This window comes from Aethalodelphis obliquidens, unplaced genomic scaffold (genome assembly GCF_003676395.1).
Source record: "Aethalodelphis obliquidens isolate GAN/ISIS:26980383/991018 unplaced genomic scaffold, ASM367639v1 scaffold16, whole genome shotgun sequence".
NCBI lineage: Eukaryota > Metazoa > Chordata > Mammalia > Artiodactyla > Delphinidae > Aethalodelphis > Aethalodelphis obliquidens.
In genome coordinates this window covers 23,385,393-23,410,176 of record NW_020837960.1, presented here as the reverse complement: position 1 = coordinate 23,410,176, position 24,784 = coordinate 23,385,393, and the positions used below count along the sequence as shown (strand labels likewise).

Sequence of the window (24,784 nt, the reverse complement as noted above, 5' to 3'; positions counted from 1 at the left end):
CCTGAGCTCCGCCTCCTGTCAGATCAGTGTCGGCATTAGATTCTCATAGGAGCAAGAACCCTACTGTGAACTGTGCATGTGAGGGATCTAGGCTGTGCGCTCCTTATGGGAATCTAATGCCTGATGATGAGGTGGAGCTGAGGCGGTGATGCTAGCGCTGGGGAGCTGCTGCAGATACAGATTCTCACTAGCAGAGAGGTTTGACTGCACAGAGATCATAATAAACAATTGCTTGCAGACTCATATCAAAACCCTATCAGTGAGTGGCAGGTGAAAACAAGCTCAGGGCTCCCACTGATTCTGCATTATGGTGAGTTGTGTAATTATTTCATTATATATTACAATGTAGTAATAATAGAAATAAAGTGCACAATAAATGTAATGCAGTTGAATCATCCTGAAACCATTCCCTGACCCCTGTTCCATGGAAAAATTGTCTTCCATGAAACCGGTCCCTAGTGCCAAAAAGGTTGGGGACCACTGCCATAAGCATAGAATTTCATTTAGCAAAATAAATTCTTAAAATATAGATTTATTTTGAAAGCTCATAAAAGGAAAGTTAACATTACATTTTATGTTTTAAATTAATATGGAAGACTGTAATCTAAGCATATTTTAAGCAAGCAAGTAATCTAATTTGCCATGTTTTTGCTGGTGTCGCTCATATTTTAGGATACATTTTTAAATTTAAAATGCTTCATTATTAGTGAACACTGTAGCATGTTGTTTAGATTCACTATTTCATGCATTTCACTGTTGGGGCAAAAATTTGTGAGTAAACATTATTAATATGAATTCATGTTCGAAGAATGAATATCTGTTGCAGCTGAAAAGAATCAACCTATTAGCAATACCGTATTTAAAGGATTCTTATTACACCAGCATAAAATCATCTAATGGGGCTATTTATATTTGATTTACTAGTTGAAGAATAATTTTTGTATAAATTTGTCAGAAATGCCCATATTTTATTTTAAAAAATTACCAATAAGCGAAGTCTATAATTAGGAAGCAAAATCTCCTCTGGGAAGCGGTGCTAAAATAAACAAAACAAAACAAAACAAAAAAATCAAAAACTGTAGCATCAGAATAATCTGATCGTTGGATACATGCTTCATGAGTAAAATGTTTTATAAGATACTTGGGGATAGTGTTAGGATAGACCTACCTTATATTGACTTATGCTTCATAATGAACAATATTTCTGGTGAAGCCGTTAGATATTTCCCACTGGCCCTAGCTACAACAAAACAATTGGAAAAGCAACAGTTATGGATGATAATAAAGATATCTGAAGTATGCACACCCAGTTCCGACCCTTTTGTGTAATCTTAATTCTTCTACTCATGATCTCATCTATAGTTTGCTATATAAATTTCTCTACAGAACTTCCTTTTTTCTTTTTACTTTTTTGACTTTTAAAAATTAAGATATTGATATGTAACATTATATTAGTTTCAGGTGTACAACATGATGATTGGATATTTGAATATATTGCAACATGATCACAATAAGTCTAGTTAACATTCATCACCATACATAGTTACAAATTTTTTTCTTGTAATGAGACCTTTTAAAATCTGTTCTTTTAGCAACTTTCAAATATATCATACAGTGTTGTTAACTATAATCGCCATGCTGTGTATTACATTCCCATGATTTACTCATTTTATAACTGGAAGTTTGTACCTTTTGACCCCCTTCATCCATTTTGCCACCCCCCTCCTCCTTGTCTCTGGCAACCACCTATCTGTTCTCTGTATCTATGAGTTCGTTGTTTTATTATTATTATTTTTAGGTTCCACACACAAGTGGGATCATATGATATTTGTCTTTTTCTGTCTGACTTATTTCACTTTGCATAATGCCCTTAAGGTCCATGCATGTTGTTGTAAATGGCAAGATATCATTCTTTTTTTTATGGCTGAATAACATTTCAATGTACATATATACCACTTTTTCTTTGTTCATTCATTTATCCGTGGACATCCTTGCCATTCTCTGCATTTCTATACATCCTCACCAACATTTGACATCTCTTGTTTTTCTGATAATACCCATTCTAACAGGAGTGGGGTGATACTTCATTGTGGTTTTGATTCGCATTTCTCTGATGGTTAGTGATGTTGAGCACCTTTTCATGTACTTTTGGGCCATCTGTGTCTTATGTCTTTTTCAGAAAAATGTTCACATCTTCTGCACATTTCTTAAATGAATTGTTTCTTTGCTGTTGAGTTGTATGAGTTCTTTTTATATTTTATATATTAACCCCTTATCAGATACATGATTTGCAAATATTCTCTCCTAGTTGGTAGGTTTCCTTTTCATTTTGTTGATGGTTTCCTTTGTTGCTGTGCAGAAGCTTTGTAGTTTGATATAGTCCCACTTGTTAATTTTTGCTTTTGTTGCCGTTGCTTTTGATGTCAAATTTAAAAATAAATTCCTTAGTTTAAGGTAGCTCTACTAAGCTAGAACATATGTTGCTCTTTTTCCAGTTGTTATTCCCATCATTTACACATTGTTTTTCTTAGTAAAATATCATCAACATAAGGAGGCATCACTTCTCTACTTGATTGTACTACAATTTGCTTTTGGGTTATCCAGCTCCTGTAAACTTTCATTATTTGGTCAGCTTCCCTTGTGTCTCAATGTTCTGTATACTCTTCCCCCAAATTCCCTCAGCTAAATAATTTTATTTCTATAAATTAACTCATTTGTTTTACTCCTCTAAAATAATTAATTGTGCTTTTGAACATTGGCTCACAAAATAAGTCAAAATTCTAATGTATTTGTGAAATTTTACTTTTAAAAGATTGAGTTAGAAACAAATGTTGGGATTGACATATACACACTGCTATATATAAAATAGAGAACTAATAAGAACCTACAGTAGTATAGCTCAGGGAACTACTCTCATTATTCTGTAGTAAGTCCCACATACGAATGAGTTCTGTTCTGAGAGCTCTTTTGTAAATCTGATTTGTTCATAAGTCCAACAAAGTTAGCCTAGTTACCCAGCTTACACAGTCGGTTATATAGTACTGTACTGGAATAGGTTTATAATACTTTTCACACAAATAATACATAAAACAACAAACACAAAAAATAAAGAAAACATTTTTAATCTTACAGTAGAGTACCTTGAAAAGTATAGTAGTACAGTACAACAGCAGACATACAGGGGCTGGCATCGAGTGAACAGGCAGGAAGAGTTACTGACTGGAGGAGGGAGATGGTAGAGCTGAAGCATCGTCAACAATAGGAGATGTTTGCTTCCGGATATCCTGGGCTTAAAATAAAGATACTGTACTACTGCACTCCATATGGTACTGCACAGTAAAGTACACAAAAGCACAACCACTTGTAGAGGATGCACCCACGTGACAGTGTACGCCAGACACGTGAATTAACTTAAGTGATTGGATATGCGAACACAGTTCACATCTTTGAAAGCTCACAACTTGAAGGTTCATATGTAGGGGACTTACTGCAATGACCTATATGGGAAAAGAATCTACAAAGGAGTGGATGTAGATATATGTATAACGGTTTCACTTTGCTATACAGCATAAACTAACACAAATTTTTTTTTTTTTTTTTTGCCGTACGCGGGCCTCTCACTATTGTGGCCTCTCCCGTTGTGGAGCACAGGCTCCGGACACGGAGGCTCAGCGGCCATGGCTCACGGGCCCAGCCGCTCCGCAGCATGTGGGATCTTCCCGGGCACGAACCCGTGTCCCCTGCATTGGCAGGCGGACTCTCAACCACTGCGCCACCAGGGAAGCCCTAACACAACATTTTAAATTAAGTATACTCCAGTAAAAATTTTAAAAAATTAGCATCCAAAAAAACCCAAATTTTAAACATTTTGAGCATTTATGATTTTACTGAAATACATATTAAAATAGTTGTTTTACAGTACTAAGGCAACCAGTGAAGAAGGCAGTCAGCTGGATTTTATATTGCAGTATTATTACCTAATATAGTTAACTCATAATTTCATTAAAATATTTTTAAAAAGAATTTTTTGTTTCAATTTCCTATTGTAATTGTCATCTATTCTTTAGGGGTTTAACATGGCCATCATGATTTTTTTGTGGAGTAGCATTGATATTCACTATCTAGATAAACTTTTTGTAGTAAAGACATATTTTTGTGAATAAACATTTTTTTAGTCTCAAATGATAACCATTATAGCCATTTCTATATTAGTAATTCATGTGCCAGCCACTACTTACTTCTATAAATACTTTTGAAACTGTTAACAAGCAAAATTAAATTTATGTTTTGAATTATTAAAGTAAAATCCTATTTACATTTAGTATCATCTGGCTTTATAATATTCTAATAAAATTATTTTATAAATAATCAAAAACTTAATAAAGATCAGCTTGTGCTTTGTGACCACCTAGAGGGGTGGAATAGGGAGGAAGGGTGGGAGGGTGACGCAAGAGGGAGGAGATATGGGGATATATGTATATGTATAGCTGATTCACTTTGTTATATAGCAGAAACTAACACACCATTGTAAAGCAATTATACTCCAATAAAGATGTTATAAAAAATAAATAAAATAAGATAAAAACGTTCCACACACACACAAAAACACTTAATAAAATGAGAATATGAAGATCTGAGCATGTTTATTAGCATAATAAAATTTAACTCATAGAACTGAAGTGAGAATAACAAAATAATGTAATACCACTGACTAGCGCCTGACACTTGGAAGGGTCACAACAAATTATTATGTTTCTCTTCTTTAAATGTTTAAAATGTTTCTCTTCTTTAAAACTTGAGAGTTTTATTATGTTGCATTTAAAGAGTGTTTAATTTAGTTTTGTTTTTTCAGAGCACCTTCAAGTTTAAATCTGAGAGTGATATTCATTTGGCAGAACATCATAAACAGGTTCTGTATGATGGGAAACTTGCAAGTAGTATCGCATTTACATATAACGCTAAGGCCACGGATGCTCAGTTGTGCCTGGAATCATCACCAAAGGAAAATGCATCGATTTTTGTGCATTCCCCACATGCTCTAATGCTCCAGGTGGGTGAATAGTAGCTTAGTCTTCATGTTCTCCTCAGCACTGTGTCTTTATTTTACATATTAAACATTGCTCATCTAGAAATCTCCAGTTGCTCTTTGTTTTTCTTTTTTGGTTTTCTAGTTCTTTGAATGATGTTTTTGCCTTCTGCTTTTTTGGCAATATATTTTACCTTGGACTTGTCTCCTTAGTAGAAAATCTTTTTTTTCTGTTATATGTTCTATATCCTTTGAAATAAAATCAGTGAATTAGCTAAATAGATAATTGCAGATATTAAAAAATACTTTGCTTTAATAATGTGTAACTCCCTAACATAAAAATTGCCTGAGTGTCTTTACATCCATGAGTCTCTTATTCTAAAATATGTTTTGATTTAGAACTTCATATTTTCTTTGTAAAAATCTCTCAACTGAAGATTTCAAATTTAAGTGATTAGCAAAGATATTTCAAACTTTTATTTTACATGTGTATCAAAATTATATAATTTTGATTTTTAAATTTTAAAAGTAGATTTTAAAATATCTATTTTATTTAATTTTCTTATGAAGCTGGAACAAGCAAATAGTGATAACATTATGCTTCAGAAAATGTAATAAACATTTTTGTTTTTGAACATAGGATGTAAAAGCTATAGTTACACATTCAATTCATAGTGCAATTCATTCTATTGGAGGGATTCAAGTGCTTTTCCCACTTTTTGCACAACTGGACAACCGGCAGCTCAATGACAGTCAAGTGGAAACAACTGTCTGGTAAGTTTTCTTTGAATATATAAGTTATGCCATTTTTTCCTCATTTAGATTATGCATGGTGCACTTGGTGTTGTGTAAATGTATTATAATACTGGTTTTTATCCTTGAGGTGCTAATAAAAGTTTCTTTAGGATTAAGGCAGATATATATTTACACAATGTAAAAAAGCCTGACACTTAGATTTTTATAACCACAAAGGAGTGACTTCCTTGATAATAAATGAAGAATTCTTACTAGGTGTAGCATAGTGATTATAATATGAAGTTGAGGAAAAGTGTTAGTTCTGACCTTACCCTTTGCAAATGCCCATTGTTTGGATTGTCTGTGAAATCTTGTCAGATTAAATAAAATTACTAGGGTAAAGTTTATTCTCAAGAATAGTATTTAATAACACATAATTTATATCTTAAATGTTGGTATTATTCTATAATGTTAGTGTCATAAGACTAGCACAATATTGATATTAGCTTTTTTTATATATAGATCATGTTTGAGAACCTAAATCTAACCAGTAGCATACCCATGTTTTATGTATTCAGAATCTTCTAATTAGATTGATTTCATGTGCAAATTTTATAGCTTCTCTTTTTTTAAATTAAAAAATACCTCATGGGGAGGGAGGGAGATGCAGGAGGGAAGAGATATGGGAACATATGTATATGTATAACTGATTCACTTTGTTATAAAGCAGAAACTAACACACCATTGTAAAGCAATTATACTCCAATAAAGATGTTAAAAAAATACCTCATGTATCAAATTCTGATTTAATCTTATATCTTAGAATCATATATGTCATAAGTTAAATCTGAATTTTAATAACTATTTGTGTACGTTGCTATGTTTGGAGAATTTAAAGGGAAAGTTATATAGGTAAACATTAGTTTACTAAATAGTAATATAGGAATGCTTCATTAGTATGTACACATATACATGAGATTCTTTATCGATCATCCAATTTTGAATTTGTAGAAAAACTAGTGAATGAAACTAAGATGGGAAAAATTTAAAGTCCATTGAAGTGTAACCTATGATTTTCTCCTATTAATTATTTAAATTAATTATTAACAAAATTTTGTCTTAGTGTTGCTAATAATATTATCCCTGTGTTGGGACCATCTTTATGTAAAGTATAAATCTAAGTATAAATGGGACCTGTACCTTTACAATAGTCAGCTGCCATCCGTGGGTCATGTTTCTTTTATATCAAGGTAATGTAGAGGTTGGAGTTTTGAAGTGAAAAGGAATCTTGAGGCCATGTCCTGCTGAGATATTACTGTTATAAGTTCTTAAATACTTTTATTGGGAGGCAGATCAGCTTAGTGGAAAAGTGAAACATTTAAATTCCAGTCCTAATTTAAATTCAAAATGTTTTGCTCTTTGTCATCTAAGTGAACTAGTACACATTATGATCAGTAATTTTAAACCTAGTAAGTGCTGTGAAAAGAAGTTAGAGATGAAGTAGCAATTAGAAAACTCCATGTGTAATTTAAATATTTCATATGAATTAAGTCCATAATTATTTTAACCTGAAGTATAATGTTTTGCTTTGTGTAGAAAAATTAGAAAGATTATGCAGTTTGAGATGCTATAACTAAAATGATTATAATAATTTATATCATCATGAGTAGTTATTATAAAATCTTAGTGATAAAACCATGTTTAATACGTTATCTGGTCCATTCATCCAAGGCACATGGTTATTTTTCATTGCCTGTCTTTAAAACTCATTTTAGTGTTTATATTATATTTTGATATTTAAATTGTATTTATTTCATCATGGAGATAAAAGGCAGTGGAAGGGATCAGCTTTCTGATTTTGATTTGTTTTTAGTTCTTTTATATCATTCATGTTAATTTTTCCATGAAATAACTTTTTCAGATATATGTGTTCTTAGTTTATGGCCAATAGAAAACATATAATAAGAAATGAACCACTTTCCTTTTCAGTAATAATACATACCCAATTTCAGCCCTACCCTGTGATTCACTTATGTACTTCTTTGAATTCTTATCTAATACTTTTTCATTAATTGCTTCAAAGCCCTTGATGTCTGAGGTTGGCTCTTTAGTGGACAGTTGTGTGTATCAGTAATTCAGTCTCTTGTTATATTTAGTTTTGAGGGGCACCATTTTGGTGGTGATACTGTCTCGGTTTTTAAAATGTTAAAGGCAGATTTTTAAATGGGACGTCCCCCTCTACTTGAAGAACATAAATTCTTAGCTTTAGGGCAATGGTTGATAGAATTTCTTATTTTCTGGCTATATCTTAAATTCATATATATGAATGAGAACTTAAAATGGGATATGTTATCTTATTTTTAGTTAGTTTTAAACTCTTCTAGATGAATGAGAATATTTGAACTTTAAAAATCTTGGACAAAATTTTATGTACCTTTTCTGGAAAATCTTTTTGTATAATAAATACATGCCCCAAATTGCAATGTTATCTAATTCTTGATTATTTTTTGGAGAAATTGAGCTAAACTCTAAAATAAGTTAATTCTTTGCCTTTGTGTTTCAAGCTAAAGTGTCTCAGTTTCCATGCACTTTCCTCCACTCAGTAGTCCCTGTTTATGAAACTTTTTATTGTTTATATAAGCCTCACCTCTGTTGGCACTACTTTATTATTGTTCTAATCATTGATGAGTTTTACTGTATAGAGGGGGTGTAATATTAAAATAATTTATTGAAGGAATAATCTTATTTTCTGGAGCCTTTAAAAATAGGCTTTATTTGTGCAGGAGAAATTTTGTGGCTTTTTTGTTTTATCATGAAAGCTACATGTTATAGTTGTTATATGTGTGGACTTTCAAGTCAGACACACTTGGCTTCAAATCCCTCGTTTACTATTTATTATTTACACAACTTTGAGTGTTATTAACTATTTTGTGTTTCAGTTTCTATCATTATAATAGAATAATATAGAATATTATATATATATAGACTAATAATAGCTCACTGGATTTTTTAAATTAAATGCAATAAAATATGTAGATTGACATACATGCTGGTTTTGTTATTATGATGACAATGGGTTAGGTAATCTAGATTATCTCTAATACTACAGTTTTATATTTTAAAATATATATCATCAATCATAGAGACTGATTGTTATAATAGGAGCCGTGTTACTTTATATTTGAAATTTTCTACCAATAATGTTATTTATAATGGAGAATTACTTATTTAAGTGATGAAGTAGGACTTATAATTTGAATTTCAGTTGTAATGATGAAAACTAATTGTGAACCATCTATCTGTTTTCTAGATATAGTGGTTTAAAATTGAGAAATGTGTTAACTCAAGTTTTGAAGTCAGTACCAAGTTAAAAAAAAAGCTTTCAAGGGTTTAAGATGATTTTTCTTTAGCTGGTTTTTGGATTTTATAGCTACCCCGTTAGTATTTAAATCTCCAGGAATAACACTTTTTATTGCTTTTTCTTTTAACATGTAGTTTAGCCTTTGTGAAACAAACGAACAAAAAATGAACCACAAAAGGAATAAATGTTATTGAATTGAGTTAAATAGCTTGTGGCAACACATACAGTATTTTTAATGTAATTTTGTTTTGAGTAAGTAAACCATGCCAATATGTAGTTGTTATAGTGATTTCAGACTATTCATAATGATTCTCAAGCACCAAGATCATCTTGAGTAATTCTGCCAAGTGATGAAAGCTGTTTGGAAGTTTTGTCATTCCTCAGGGATTAATACTATTTTATATTGGACTGGTCGATTGATCCCATTCTGTCCAGCGATCATTGAGAGCAATAATTAAACAAATTACCTTTCACTAGACATTTAGTAAATATTTATTTAATGTATAAATAACAAATGCTTAATAAATGATTTCAAGAAGTATAACTCCAATCTTGAAATAATCATAGCTTTTGTATTTTGTGTTTAGGAATGACTCATTGAATTAGAAATTTCATTTTCCTTTGATTTGGATGATAATATACATTGACTGTAAATGTCCTGTCTTTCTCTGACTTGGCCCCAAAACCCCTTTTGTTTGAGTGTGTGTTTCTAAATTCTATAGATCATAGAAAGCAAAACAAATCTTCCTCATTTGTTTGACTTAGGAAGAATGTACTATGAAAAAATATGTTTTCTGGCACAAGGTATAAATAGGTTTTTATATATCAAAAGATTAAAAATACACTAAGAGAGTAGTTCTCAAGCCTTCTTTTGGTGTCAGACTAAGGCTCAACCTAGTGTCCTATTATGTACTCTCTGTTCTTAGGTGATGGGGCTATCTGAGCGTATGTAATAGTAGCACAAGGCATTTACTGAGTACTTACTGTGTGCCAGTAGCTGTTTGTAATTGTATTACCTCATTTTATCCTGTTCTGCTGATGAGAGAGATAAAAATTGAGTACCTTGTTGAAGGTCACAGAGATTTAAGTGGTAGATTAGGACCAGAGTTCTAATTCTGAGAGCCTGATTCCAGAGCGCTCACTCTGAACTACCATGATTAACTCTGAGAATCACCTTTGCAAGCTATGGAATGATTTTAATACTGTAATGCTAACTTTATCTGATAGTAGTATGAATTAAAATAAGATAGCATATATAAACTGTGTATCACAGCGAGTGTCTGGTACGTAGTAGGCACTTAATGAGTTTTCTTTATTTCCTCAGTAAATGTTAGATTGTCCATTGATGTGATGCCATTTTGTATTATTAAAATGTGTTTTAACTCTGTTAAACTCTGTTAATTTAACTCTGTTAATGCTGTTTTAACTCTGATAAATTAAAAATCAACCACAAGTGATCATTTAAATTAATTCTTGTAATTGCATAAATATTTTTCTTAGGAAAGTGTTCTTTTTGTTTCTAGTTATAATACAGGTTGTTTGATAGACTGCTTGATGGAATGTAAGCTATAAAAAATTTAGAAAATCCCATAAAGCATTTATGTCAATGATCCTATAATTAAGAATCCTCTTGTAATGTGAATATTATGACTCATTAATTAGTTTGTTTTGTGGGCTTAAATCCAGATTTTTTCCTAAAAGCTAGCTTGCTAGCCAAAGTTATTCCAGTAATTATCTTGAATTTTATAGCCACTTTAATAATTAAATTTTCATTATAAAGTCCTGATTAGCACCACTGTCATTTGTAAACCAACACAATTACCTGGAAATTCCAGCATTTCAGTGTCTAACAACCCAAATTTCCCCTTACACTTCAAAGTGACATAAAAATCCTTTGTCTGTGTTTTCTGATTTTTAGTTCAGGGGAAAGTGACTATTATACAGCTAATGTCAAAAATTTCTACATATTTTCACCGAACTGACATAAAAAATGAAATGTGACTGCTTTTTGTAGGCTAAAGAAGTGAAATTAGTACTTGTTTGTAATGATTGTCTCCCTTGTGGAGGTTGTTGTTTGTATATGTAGAATATAATTATTATTAGTTTGGTTTCTAGAAGTATTTAAACATTTAAAAATATATATCTATAGAATTATGTTCTCTTTATTTTCTTTATGTTTTTCAGGAAAATGTACATCTTTCACTTCTTTATATGCATATTTGCTATTTTGCCTTTTTTTTAAGTTTACAAAATTAGTAATGAAAGTATTCTTTGAAGTGAAACAGACACAGAAAGTGTATTTGACATATGTATACCACTACTTCTATTAAAGGAGGAAAACCAAATAATTTTTTTAGTGAGATTTAACTAGAGTAAAATGGAATGTATATTGAATTCACTGTGCAAATAAATCCATAAATAAAAATTAAAATACAGTATTCTGCCTGAAACATAGGGAAATTATAGTGTAGTGTTCAAATAGCTTTCTCTTTGTCAGCCAAGTTCTTTTTACTCCATGGATCCTTTACAGAAGATATCTGATAATAAAGTTTATGGTACATCTAACAATTTAATGAGTTTGTCAACTGTCAACAAGAAAGGACATTTTGTTTCTTGTAGACTTATGACTTCTGATTCACTGACTTTCCAAATAAGCCATTTTTTATAGTCCATTTTAAAGTGTTTTTCATAATAAGTGATTGCTTTTCTACAATAATTCCTCCATAAAAGGTTTCCTTTAAATTTAGTGAAATCTGTTTTTAATGCTGTATTAGTTTGTGCTGTTTCAATTTTCAACACATAATTTTGCTCTGGGCATTTTCCCTGCCATAAAGGAAGGCTTCTGCTTTATCTTTGACCAGAACAAACAAACAAGGCATTGTTTTGACAGAAGGGTAACTACAAATTATTAGTTGCAGGAATTTGGGCAACCATGGACACATCTTTACTGAATTTGTTGCCTTAATTTTCCTCTAGTTTGCATATCAGCATTCTCTGTCCTTAAATATTTTAATGATATTTTGTAACTGAAGGTGTTGTTATTTTATGCATGGAATAGCATTTATTTCTTTAACTCTTCTATATCGTTACGTTGCTTTTGAAAATAATAAGGTAAATTGCTTCATTTATTTTGTTTTTAGGATATTCATGCAGTCTAAATCTAAAATAAGTATTATTTGCATTTATGAGGAACATTGCCATATGTGCGAATATTCAGAGTTCATCCTCAAAAGCTCAGAATATTTCTGATGGGAATTGGGTATAAATCCCCCAAGTGTTTATGCTCTCTTCCCTTTCTCTCCCCTGAATGTGATGACCGTTACGTGCAGTGAGTAGAATCTTCAATAAAAGAATTAATAAGGCATCATCAGGAAATTCTAGTTAATTTAGTATGGTAATTTTTTGAAAGTTTTTTTTTTTTTTTGATGTGGACCATTTAAAAAGTCTTTATTGAATTTGCTACAATATTGCTTCTGTTTTATGTTTTGGTTTTTTGGCCACGAGGCACATGGGATCTTAGCTCCCCAACCAGGGATCAAACCCACACCCCTGCATTGGAAGGCGAAGTCTTAACTACTGGACTGGGAGGGAAGTCCCTAGTATTATAATTTTATTGGCCTTTATTTTATTTTGTTTCTGGGTTTATGGTCTTACTACCTAGATGGACAACACCCAGAGCTTTTTCTGTTGTAGCCTTCTATTTAGGCTCATATACCCAAGCTCAAACTCAACCTTCTCTTCTGCACATTTTATATCACATTTGACATTATTTTTAAAGTTTTAAATTAATTTTTATTTTTGTTGAAGACTTTATTTTTTAGAGCAGTTTTAGGTTTGCAATAAAATGGAAAGGAGTAAATAGATTTTTCATATACTCCCCCTCTTCACACATACATATCCTCCCCTATTATCAACATCACTCACCAGAATCGTATATTTTTTTAACAAGGATGAACATAAATCAATAGATATAATCACTTAAAGTCCATAGTTAAGAGTTCACTCTTGGTATCATACTTTTTATAAGTTTGGACAAAAGTATAATGCCATGTATCCATCTATTTATAATATCATAAAAATATGTTCACATTCCTAAATATATTTTGTGTTCTACCCTTTCACACTGCCCCCAGGCAACCACTGATCTTTTTATTGTCTCCATAATTTTGCCTTTTCAAGAATGTCTTATAGCTGAAATCATACAGAATGCAGCTGTTTCAGACTGTCTCCTTTCACTCAGTAATATGCAATTAAAGTGCCTCCATGTCTTTTCATGGCTTGATAGCTCATTTCTTTTTAGCGTTGAATAATATATATTCTAATATCTAAATGTACCACAGTTTATTTTTCCATTCACCTACTGAAGGACATCTTCGTTGCTTCCAAGTTTTGGCAATTAAGAATAAAGCTTCTATAAATATCTGTGTGCATGTTTTTGTGTGGATATAAGTTTTCAACTCTTTGGGTAGATACAAAGTAGCATGATTGCTGGATTATATGGTAAAAGTATGTTGAGTTCTGTAAGAAACCCCCAAACTGTCTTCCAAAGTGGCTGTACCATTTTCATTCCCAGCAGCAGTGAATGAAGTAATAGATTATTAGTTTCTTGTCAGTTATTTCAGATTTTCTACACAGACAGTCACACTGTTTGTAACCAAAGACAGTATTATGTCTTCTTTCCCAACCTGTATATATTTTATCACATTAGCAAGGACTTTCAGTGTCATGTTGAAAAGGAGTGGTGAGAGGGGACATCCTTGCTTTGTATCTGATCTTAGTGGGAAAACTTTGAGTTTTTCATCATTAAGTATGACGTTAGCTGTAGGTTTTTTATAGATAGTCTTTATCAAGTTGAGAAAGTTCCCGTTTATTCCTAGTTTCCTGAGAGTTTTTATCATGGGTGACTGTCGGATTGTGTCAAATGCTTTTTCTTCATCTGTAAATGTGAAAGTGATGTTTCTTTTTTAGCCTATTGCTGTCTTGAGCCAGCCTTGCATACTTTGGATAAATCCCATTTGGTTGTGGAGTATAATTCTTTTTATCTTGTTTGGATTCAATTTGCCCATGTTTTGTTGAGGATTTTCACATGTCTGTTCATGGGAGATATTGGTCTGTAGTCTTCTTTACTTATTACGTCTTTGTCTAGTTTTGGTATGAGTGATGCTGTCTTCATAGAATGAGTTAGGAAAGTAGTTCCTCTGCTTCTATCCTCTGAAAGAGATGTAGAGAATTGGTATAATTTATTCCGTAAGTGTTTGGTAGAATTCGCCAGTGAATCCGTCTGGACCTGGTGATTTCTGCCTATTAATTATTGATTCAATTCCTTTAATAGATGTAGGTATATTCAAAATGTCTATTTCTTCTTGTGTGACTTTTGGCAGGCGATGTCTTTCAAGGAATGTTTCTTTTCATCTAGGTTCCCAAACCTGTGGCCATAGAATTGCTCACAGTGTCCTTTATTATTCTTTTAATTTCCATGGGATATGTAGTTATGTCTCTTCTTTCAATTCTAATATTAGTATTTTCGTCTTCTCTCTTTTTTTCTTTGTTAGTCTGGCCTAGAGGCTTATCAATTTTATTAATCTTTTTAAAGAGCCAGCTTTTGTTTTCATTGACTTTTTCTATTGATTTCCTGTTTTCTGTTTCTTTGATTTATACTCTGGTTCTCATTATTTCTTCTTGCTGCTTACTTTAGATGGCATTTACTCTTTTTTTTCCTAGTTTCCTAAGGTGAAAATTTAGATTAATGACTGTTAGATTTTATATACATATATATATATATATATATATATATATATTTTTTTTTTTTCATTATAGAGGTCTGAGCATCCAATTCCAATATGTGGAGGCATAGTTTTCCCCCCATACCACCAAAGATTCTCTGACACCAGCTGGGTATCATATCATTTAACTCAATTCTGACACTCAAATCTGACATAGCATCAGATTCCACAGGTTAAGGGCTCAGTCTCACAAGACTGGCCCTCTTCACTTTAGATGCCAGTTGTAAGTCTAGGTTATCACCTGTGCTTCTGAACAACTGACTGTAGATGGTAGGTTCCAGTAACCTCCTCCTTGGACTTCAGGTGATAGTTGCAAGTCCAGGTCATTACTCGTACTTCTGACTGACTGGATATAAACCAGAGGTTCCCGCCACCCCCTTGGGTTCAGTTACTTTGCTAGAGTGGCTCACAGAGCTTAGGGAAACATTTTACTTACTGGATTACTAGTTTATTATAAAAGGATGATGAAGGATACAGATGAATATCCAAATAGAAGAGATGCATAGGGCAAGGTATGGGGAGAGGGCATGGAGCTTCTATTCCCTCTGCAGGTATGCCACCCTTCTAGTACCTCCATATATTCACAAACTGGGAAGCTCTCCCAGCCCTGTATTTTTTTTTTTTTTTTAATGGTGGCATCATTACATACACATGACTGATTAAATCAGTGACCGTAGGTGATTGAACTCAATCTCCAGCCATTCTCCCCTCTCTCCCTGGAGGTACGTGGGTGGTAGGTGGGCTGGACTGAAAGTTCCAACCCTCTAATTATATGGTTGGCTGTGTTGGCAGTTGGCTCTCATCCTTAAGTGAGTTCCAAAAGTCACTTCATTAACATGACAGAAGACACTTTTTATTACTGCCATCCCTTAGGATATTTCAAGGGAGCTAGCTCTGCCAGACCTCTGTGCCAAAAATGGGGACCAAGAACAAATGCACATTTCTTATTATAAATCACAATATCACAACATTGAATGCTCTAAATTTCCCAGTAATCACTGATTTCATTTTATTCCACAGATTTTTTTTTTTTTTTTTGCAGTATGCGGGCCTCTCACTGTTGTGGCCTCTCCCACTGCGGAGCACAGGCTCCGGACGCACAGGCTTAGCGGCCATGGCTCACAGGCCCAGCCGCTCTGCTGTACGTGGGATCTTCCCAGACCGGGGCACGAACCCGCGTCCCCTGCATCGGCAGGCAGACTCTCAACCACTGCGCCACCAGGGAAGCCCCTATTCCACAGATTTTGATCAGTTGTATTTTCATTTTCATTTCATTCAAAAATATTTTTAATATCTCTTGAGATTTCTTCTTTGACCCATGTGTTATTTAGAAGTGCACCATTTAATGTTCACATTGTGGAATTTTTCCAGTTGTCTTTCTGTTACTGATTTCTAGCTAATTCCATTGTGATCTGAGAGTAGATATTGTGTGATTTCCACTATTTTAAATTTGTTAGATATGGTTTATTGCCCAGAATGTTGTCTAGCTTAGTGAATGGTCTATGCAAGCTTGAGAAGAACGTTTATTCTAATGTGGTTGAGTGAAGTAGTGTATAGATGCCAATTACCTCCAGCTGTTTGTTGGTGTTGTTGAGTTCAACTATGTCCAAACAGATTTTCTAACCCCTGTAGTTGTCCATTTCTGAGAGAGGGATGTTGAAATCTCCAACTCTGATAGTGATTTCATCTGTATCTCCTTACTGTTGTAGCAGTTTTTGCTTTACATAATTTTATGTTCTGTTGTTAGGTATATGCGCTTTAGATATTGGTATCTTCTTGGAAAATTGACTCCTTTATCATTGTGTAATGCTGTTCTTAATCTCTGATACTTTCTTTGCTTTGAAGTCTTGTCCCAAATTAAAGTAGGTACTTCTACTTTTGTTTGTTTGATTTTTGTCAAAGGTGCAAAAGCAGTGTAAGGGAAGAAGGATAGTTGTATGCTAAAATGAACCTCAACCTCAACCTCATTAAAAATTAACTCAAATATCAGCTGTAAAGGTAAGATATAAAACTACAGAACTTTTAGAAGAAAACATAGGAGAAAATCTCTGCAACCTAGGCTATGCAAAGGCATTTTAGACATGACCTTAAAAGTGTGATGCATACAAGGAAAAAATTGATAAATTTGACATTGGCTTCATCAAAGTTAAATTTAACCTTTTACTCTGCAAAAGAAACAATGAAAAGACATTTTACAGATTGGAGGAAGATGATAGAAAATCAATTTGACGAAGGACTTATATCAAGACTACATTTAAAACTCTCAAACACTAGTAGTAAGAAAGCATGAAATCCAATTTTAAAAAATGGGAAAAAGACTTTAGCAGATACTTCACCAGAGAAGGCATAAGGATGTCAAAATTGCACATGAAAAGATGTTCAACATCATTAACCAATTTATTTAAAACACTATGAGATGTAACTACACAGTTAGTAGAAAGGCCAAAATTAAAAAAAAAAATACTCATGATGCCAAGTGCTGGTAAGGATGAGGAGCAACTGGAGCCTGTTACTGGTGGGACTGGCAAATGGCACAGCCATTCTGTCAGTTTGGCAGTTTGTTATGAAGTTAAACATATACTTACCACATAATTCAGCCTTTCTACTCCTGGATTTGTATTTGTGAGAAATGAATGAAAACTGTTCACACAAAAACCTTTATGTGAATGTTTACAGTAGTCCTATTCATAATTGCTGTAAACTAGATACAGCTCACATGTACCCATTAGGTAGTCTGTTTATTCAAGGGAATACTATTCATCAATTAAAAGAAAAAAAAATCTTGATGTATGCAACTACTTAGATGAATCTCAAGAGATGATATGTTGCAGTCAAGAAGAACATATTAAGAAGATTACATACTATATGACTATCTATATGACATTCTTGAAAAGTCAAAACTATATCCATATAAGAGATAAGTAGTTACCTAAGGTTGTTTTGGCTGTTGAGAGAGTGTGACTGCAAGGGTATAAAGGGATAGGATAAATGAGTTTTTTGTGTGTGATGGAACGCATCTTACCTTGATTGTGGTAGGGTTATACAAATCTATACGTCTAACATTCTCAGAATTACATACACACACAAACACACACAAAGAAAAGAAGTAAAGTAGTTGGTTTTACTACGTGATCATTTTAAAAATGAAATTAATTATGAAAAGGATAGAGAATTCCTGGATGTATATGAAACCTAAGTATCAAATAATTATTTCATCTTTTTGTGTAGCTAGCTGTTTTAATATTTCTTTCTTTTTTTTTTTTTTTTTGGTATTTTCAGCATTTCTAGGGTGTATTTTTAATCCCGCTTTTATCTGAGGCTTGGCTGAAAGTAGACCCAACACCAGGAGAAGGGACTATTTGGCTTCCCTGCTGTGCATGTTTTGATCATGAAGGACATTAGAGTATGCATATGTAGTTAAGATCACCTATTTGTCATTATAACCTATCTCTGTTTTTCCTTTGAAGCTTTGAACTTATTAGGTATTAGAGAGTTACATCATTAAATTTCTAAATCATTCATGTATCCATGGATTATACACGATAGTGGTGCTGCCACTAGAAACATGTCCAGAAAGCTCTCATAAAGGTGCTAGGACACTTAGAGCATTGTGATTGTTTGTTGGCTGGAATTAAGTTAAAAATGAGTAGGCTTTAAGAGTTATCTCTTTTACAGTGGAGCATTATAATAAATATCTATAGGGTATTGATAGAGAATTATGAATAGAGATGATCAAAAGGCTATTTGGTTGTCAAACTATGTAAATACTGGTAAATGCTATAGGCTAACACATAATGATGTCATAAGAGGTTTGGAGTTCCTCTACCTGTACACATTTTGAAATTTTGTTTCCTTCATAAGACAACTTTTGACACATTACAGTTACAATTTTACAAATGTCTATTTTTTTTGCTATATTTTGTCAGAAATAAAATAGGCTGATGAAACATAAAATTAAAATCTGTTACCAGACAAAGGAAGGTAAAAAACTGTGATAGCCTGACTAACTTTTAATAGAGCCTTTAAAGAATGTTCTTAGATAGCTATGACAGTCATGAGGCTGTCTGCCTCCTTATGAGGCTGAAAGAAAAGGGAGAAGTTGCTGAGGAGAGATTTCATGGCTAAGGGAGGCTTAGTGATTTCATGTGCTACCCAGTGTATTTCATCTGTCCTCACATTTTACTGTACTGCATTTCACTGTTTTCCTTATTTGACTCTGCAGATAAATGTATTTTACTTATTTTGGCATGTATCTCCACTTGATGTTTGAATTGATGAATGTGACAGTTTGTGTGTCAGGGTTTATTGCCTAGGTAGGCAGTTAGGCAGTGGTCTTTTGAGATAGCATCTTCAGGAATACATGGTCTAAAAGTGACTGCTAAAGGTACATGGAGTTAGAAGCTTTTGGTTTAGAACTTTCTAATTTTGAACTGTGAAGGAATTTAACTCTTCTAACTTATTGTGGGAATTTTTTGTGTCACTGGAAATTAATTGTGTTGAGTGTGAAATTTTCTTGGGTGTGGACTTGAGTTGATTTCTTTTACAGTTTTATTCCTGCTATGATCACTCTCATCTTGGAAGAGTTTTGTAGTGAAAGAAATAGCATAGAAACTATATTAGATATTTTACATATGTATTCATCTTTTGCAAGATTTCAGTGTTTCTCAGTACTAAATTAGGCTACATAAGAGATGAAACCTTATGAAAAAGTCAAAAGAATTTCCCCCATTACTGGTACCTTAAATCTTATTGGAACTTAATCTACTTCTGAATTTATTCTGACAATTATTTTGCCTGTAGTGTTTCTTAAGAGATTAAAAACACACTTATGTAAGTGGATGAGTTGTCGAATTTCAGGGGGAATCTTTAATTTTTACATTATTAATTCCATTCTTGTTAATATATTTAAACAGCCCATCTAGCTGAGGTGCTTTGTTTCCGTACAAAGCAAATTGAAAAGCCAGTTTCCTGTACCCTAAGAACTGCCTTTGAACTGAACTTGGGTTATATATTAAATCTTAATAATTTCAGTTATAAATTAAGTCTATCTTTATGATATATTGCATCTTTAATAAAATTCCTCAAAGATAATACAAGTTTTGGGATAATATTACATGAGTTATCTACATCAGTTATTTTTAAAAAATAAAGGACAAGTTGAAGTGGATAAAGTTATATTAAAATCAAGTGAAAATCTATATTTACATAAATTTTAATGGCTCCTAAAGGTAGTACGTATTTTTTTCATTAGGAACAAAAATGAGTCATGTTTATACGTAGTTGTTAAATATTATCCGTTATTTGTGGGCCAAGAATATTGTGGTAATTCTTTAATAATGTGGACCAGAAAGCTCTGGAGAGATTATTAATATGCTAAGTGGTTAGAGGTATTGTTGTATTATTTCCTTCATTTTTCTTAAGGTATAGCCCTTTACTAGTGTGATATTTGAAATAAATTTTTCCTAATTTAATTAAAGTTCATTAAAGAATTGGAAGATGGTAATTATTTTGAAGAAATAACCCTATAGTTTATTAGTGTCATTTTCCTTAAAAGGAGACAGAATTAAAAACCCTTAACCATTCCTGAAGTAGAATTGTTACTTACAGAACATACATTATAGTACTGTCTATTGAAAAGTTTAGCAATTTGACTTTATGAGGTAAAAACCAGTTTACTTTTTGTCTATCAAGTAAAATATTCCTGTGAAAATCTGTTTCTGGGTATTGCTATACTTTTCAAAAGAATGTTCTGTGTTGTGTATACTAGTTTTGGCTGACACAGATACTTGCTTTTTGGTTTATCCTGTATATTTAGATCCTCTACAGATGAACTGATGTGTCTAGACAGGAAGTGGTATGTAGGAGATATAGGAATGGGCTGAAGTATCCTTTATATTTGCCTTTGTATCTAGGGGAGTTGGAAATAGGCAAGAATGGAGAGAAATTTTGTATGGCAGTACACAGAATTTTGCAAGTTAATTGTGAGCCCTGAAGCAATCCGATGCATTTTAGTTACTGGTAAGTTTGTTAAATTATGTTTGAAAATGTACCTCTTCGAAGATGGCCATCTATTTACTATTAAGTCCACCATGTCAAATATACCTATTTTAAAGATTTTTTCAAAAGATGTAGTATTGCTATTGCATTGGGTTTTAGGTATAAATTAAAAATACTTTTGTTGGTGAATGCATTTGACTTTTCAATTGTTGTCATAGTTAAAATTGAAGTGAAATTAACATATGGGTAGTCTTGTGTTAATATTTTGGAATAATAAAATTAATATTTCTGATTTTGTAATGGAACTCCACTGTGTTTAGAAGTCTGAGTTATTAATTCATTAGATGTTTGAGAAAGAGTAGTCCTTCTGACATAAAAGAATAAGAAAATCCATGGCATCTTTGTAATTTTGTATGGTTCTATACAGAAGGGTGATCTATTGTAAGAAATACTTTTTTGCATTTTTTCATGGACCATAGGAACCATAGTGAGGCATTTCTAGTCTTTCTTTTTGGCAGTGCTAATGTTTAGGAGTCTTAGTCATCTTTCCCCCTAAATCACTAACTCAGGTGTAGGTAAGAATTCCATGAACAGATTAGGAAATTGTGTAATCTCTATGCAATAGTTTTCTTTATTCTTTTCAAACACTTAGGCAGATGTATTATGTATATCAGTGCTTAAGCAGTTATTTGTGAAGTGGCTTTGACTATTGATACAATTCATGTAAATTGGATTAGATTGCTTAATAGCTGTTCTTTACAGAAACATTAAAAAAAAAATCTCAAGGGATTCTTTGGTAGTTGTGTTTTTCTTGTAAATATCCATCGTTGACTTTAGGACAAAGTAAAAGAATATCATTGATTTGCAATACTAGTTTACTGTTTTCTTTTTTGTGGCTTAAAGATACAGGGCTAGTTAATGTAATTGAATTTTAATTTCTTGTAACGAAGTAGTTTATTTACATATATACTATATTTTTCTAGCTGATATCATGTAATCCATTAAGCTATCAATTTTATAGCGATAAGAATGATGTTAATTTTGCTGTTGGTTCTTTTCATGAGAATATTTCTGATTTGAACAAGAATAGCCTCATTATCAGGTAAATGTGTTGTCAATCCTATAGAAACCTGAAGAGCTAGAGTAACTTTAGAAAACAGAATAACTTTAGATTCCTTTTGAGCCTTAACAATTTTCAAGTTTTCCTCATTACCAAATTTTCTTAATTTCATGTAGAAATGAGTATTTGTGCATTTAAAATATATTTAGAAATTTGTGTGAATGTAAATAGACAATTTGGGGTACATTATAAAGCAGTGTAAATGGATATTATTTTAACGCTGATAAAGTCTGGCTTAGAGTCATTTATTGTTATAAACTACAGTAAGCATATATAATGAAGGGTATATAGTTTCTTAGTTAGGAATGCTATCATGTATCGATGCTGCTGATTGAAAATTGTTCATATAATTTTGTGAAGTAATACATTATCAAAGCCTAATGTAATGCAATAATTTATTTTTCTTTTGTTTCTTCCGTCATTCCACAGACATATCAAGTGCTTTATGTTTGTCTGGAATATATCTTTGTGTTTTTATGTATTTGTGTATACATTGTGTAATCGATTGCCACTTTTTATTTCAATTTGACATAAATCATCTTATTTTCTTTGCTCTCATAAACTTTCCTGAGGGCATATACGGACATAAGTAACATGTTGCATATTTAAATACATATATATAAGTTGTTTTTAAAAACAGGTCTAAATGAAAAGTTTATTTTAGAAAATAGGTGTATTCTTCCAAAGCAATATTGTGAACATATTTTAAATTCTCTAAGCATGTTCTTCAGAAGAGTATTGTGATAAAGTCTTTATTATGGAGAAGTGCAATATTTGTGGGTGTGTTTCTTGTGTTAGATTTACTTCAAGCAGGGAATATATATGTGTAACGATAGACTGATATTTTACCTCGGAATACAGAAAAACTCCACAGTTATGTTTCTATATAATGTTTAATTTTAAGGAGATAAAACCAGTTTTTTCATTCTTGTGAGAAATATTCTTGCATAATATAATAGTCAGCAAAGTAGAGATTAAATTTGAATATGATTGTTACCTTTCAGAATAATAAAGTACTGAAATGGAACACTGTGTTTATGATCAATATTTGATGATTACGTAATGGAATTATCTGTACTTTACATGCAGTGCTACTCTTTTGGCATTCCTGGTTGAACTACTTAAAAGTTCAGTAGCCATGCAAGAACAGATGCTGGGTGGAAAAGGCTTTTTAGTCATTGGCTACTTACTTGAAAAGGTAAGTGAAATGTATTGATGGTTTTATTGTGTAGCCTTCACAGATGGGCCACTGACGATCACTAACTATATTTTTTTTCTATAGTTTCCCTTTCCATTGACTGCAGAGGCCATGTTTTTGGTTAATTCACAAACATTTTTATATTATGTACTTAGACGTATGTGTAGACATTAAACTAAATTGGGTGTTAGAAATCTATATAATTAAGAAATTTTGAATAAAAGTAGAAACTAAAGAAAAATTATTTTATCTACTTTTATTCAAATTAGAAGTATTTTCTCTTAATTATTTTTTCTAATTTCTTTGCTATATTTATATTCAAACTAAGTTTCTTACAAATTTTATCAATTTTAGTTTCAATGGATTTAATTTTTTGTTTTGCTTTATTTTTCAGTTATAAGGTAAAAAAAATTCTATATTTGATAACAACAGAAACATTAGTTTTTGCTTTGTCCCTGTTTTTAATATATTTGAATGTTTAAAGTAGTGTTTTTTTCTGATCAGTACACAGTGTAAACAGTACAAATTGGATGGCTTTGATTTTCCTGTCTGTGTCATTTATGCCCTGTTTTTTTAATGACCTTCTTTGCTTTAGTCACAACTGTACTATTATGGTAATGGGTGCTGAGTTTCTGATTATGGTCTCACAAGAGTTCGGTTATATCATGTGATTTCCTTCAAAAAGTAAGGTGGTATTTCATAAATAAAAGTATTATTTTTCTCCTTAAGAAATAGCTATCACCATCACTAGTGCTCCCAAATCTCTCCTTCTCAGTTAAACATTAACATTCATATGACATTCAGCTGCTCTGTAAATGGAACTATTTGAGAAATAATAGAGATGAGACCTCTACTAAGAGGAATAAACTTATTTCTCTCTTGGGAAATAAAATTTAGAGGACTTTTGGAAATAATTTTTTAACCTCAGATTGATCTGCATTTGAAATCCTTCTGTCTTTTCTTTGAAAAAGCACTTTTCTTTCTTGAAGTATTGTTGATCGTGGAATGATAGATTAAGTAGATCGATCATAGGCAGCATTTTTTTTTCAGTTACATTATAATTTTTTCAGTTACATTATTAAGATTTTCATTAAGGCTATTTGGTTTATATTTTTAATCATGGAAAACTATTTTCCTATATCTAGAGTATTACAAATTTTTTAGAAGATTTATGTTATAGTATATTTTACGTGAATTACATATTATGAAATACCTTTGTGACACTGCTGTCAGCCATCTTTGTGACAAGATTGCTGTCAGGAACTACCTCTTGAATATACTTTTCATCGATTTACTGAGGGTTTATTAGCATAATTTTAAAGTGAGAATTCTTTTACACTTAAAACTTAGCTTAAAGTTAGAAATATTGTGAAAAATCTTCAAATCAAATAAAAAGAACATTAAAATAATAATAAGGTTTCCATCATTTTACATTCCCATCAGCAGTGTATGAAATTTCCAATCTTTTCACAGCCTTGGAAACACTGTTATTATCTGTTTTGTTTTTAAATTCTAGCCATCCCTAGTGAGTGTGAAATGGTTTATCATTTTTGTATTTGCATTT

The 24,784-nt window shown here is 32.1% G+C and overlaps 1 protein-coding gene across 4 annotated transcripts in view; it reads left to right on the top strand.

Annotated features, from left to right (window-relative positions):
- Positions 1-24,784, top strand: part of NBEA (neurobeachin) — a 627,914-nt gene that overhangs the window by 110,187 nt on the left and 492,943 nt on the right. For all 4 annotated transcript variants that reach the window (XM_027116524.1, XM_027116522.1, XM_027116523.1 and 1 more), the window contains exons 9-11: positions 4,853-5,050; positions 5,667-5,800; positions 23,112-23,220. In XM_027116524.1, coding sequence (XP_026972325.1) covers positions 4,853-5,050; positions 5,667-5,800; positions 23,112-23,220 — 441 coding nt within the window. The remainder of the gene's footprint in view (positions 1-4,852; positions 5,051-5,666; positions 5,801-23,111; positions 23,221-24,784) is intronic.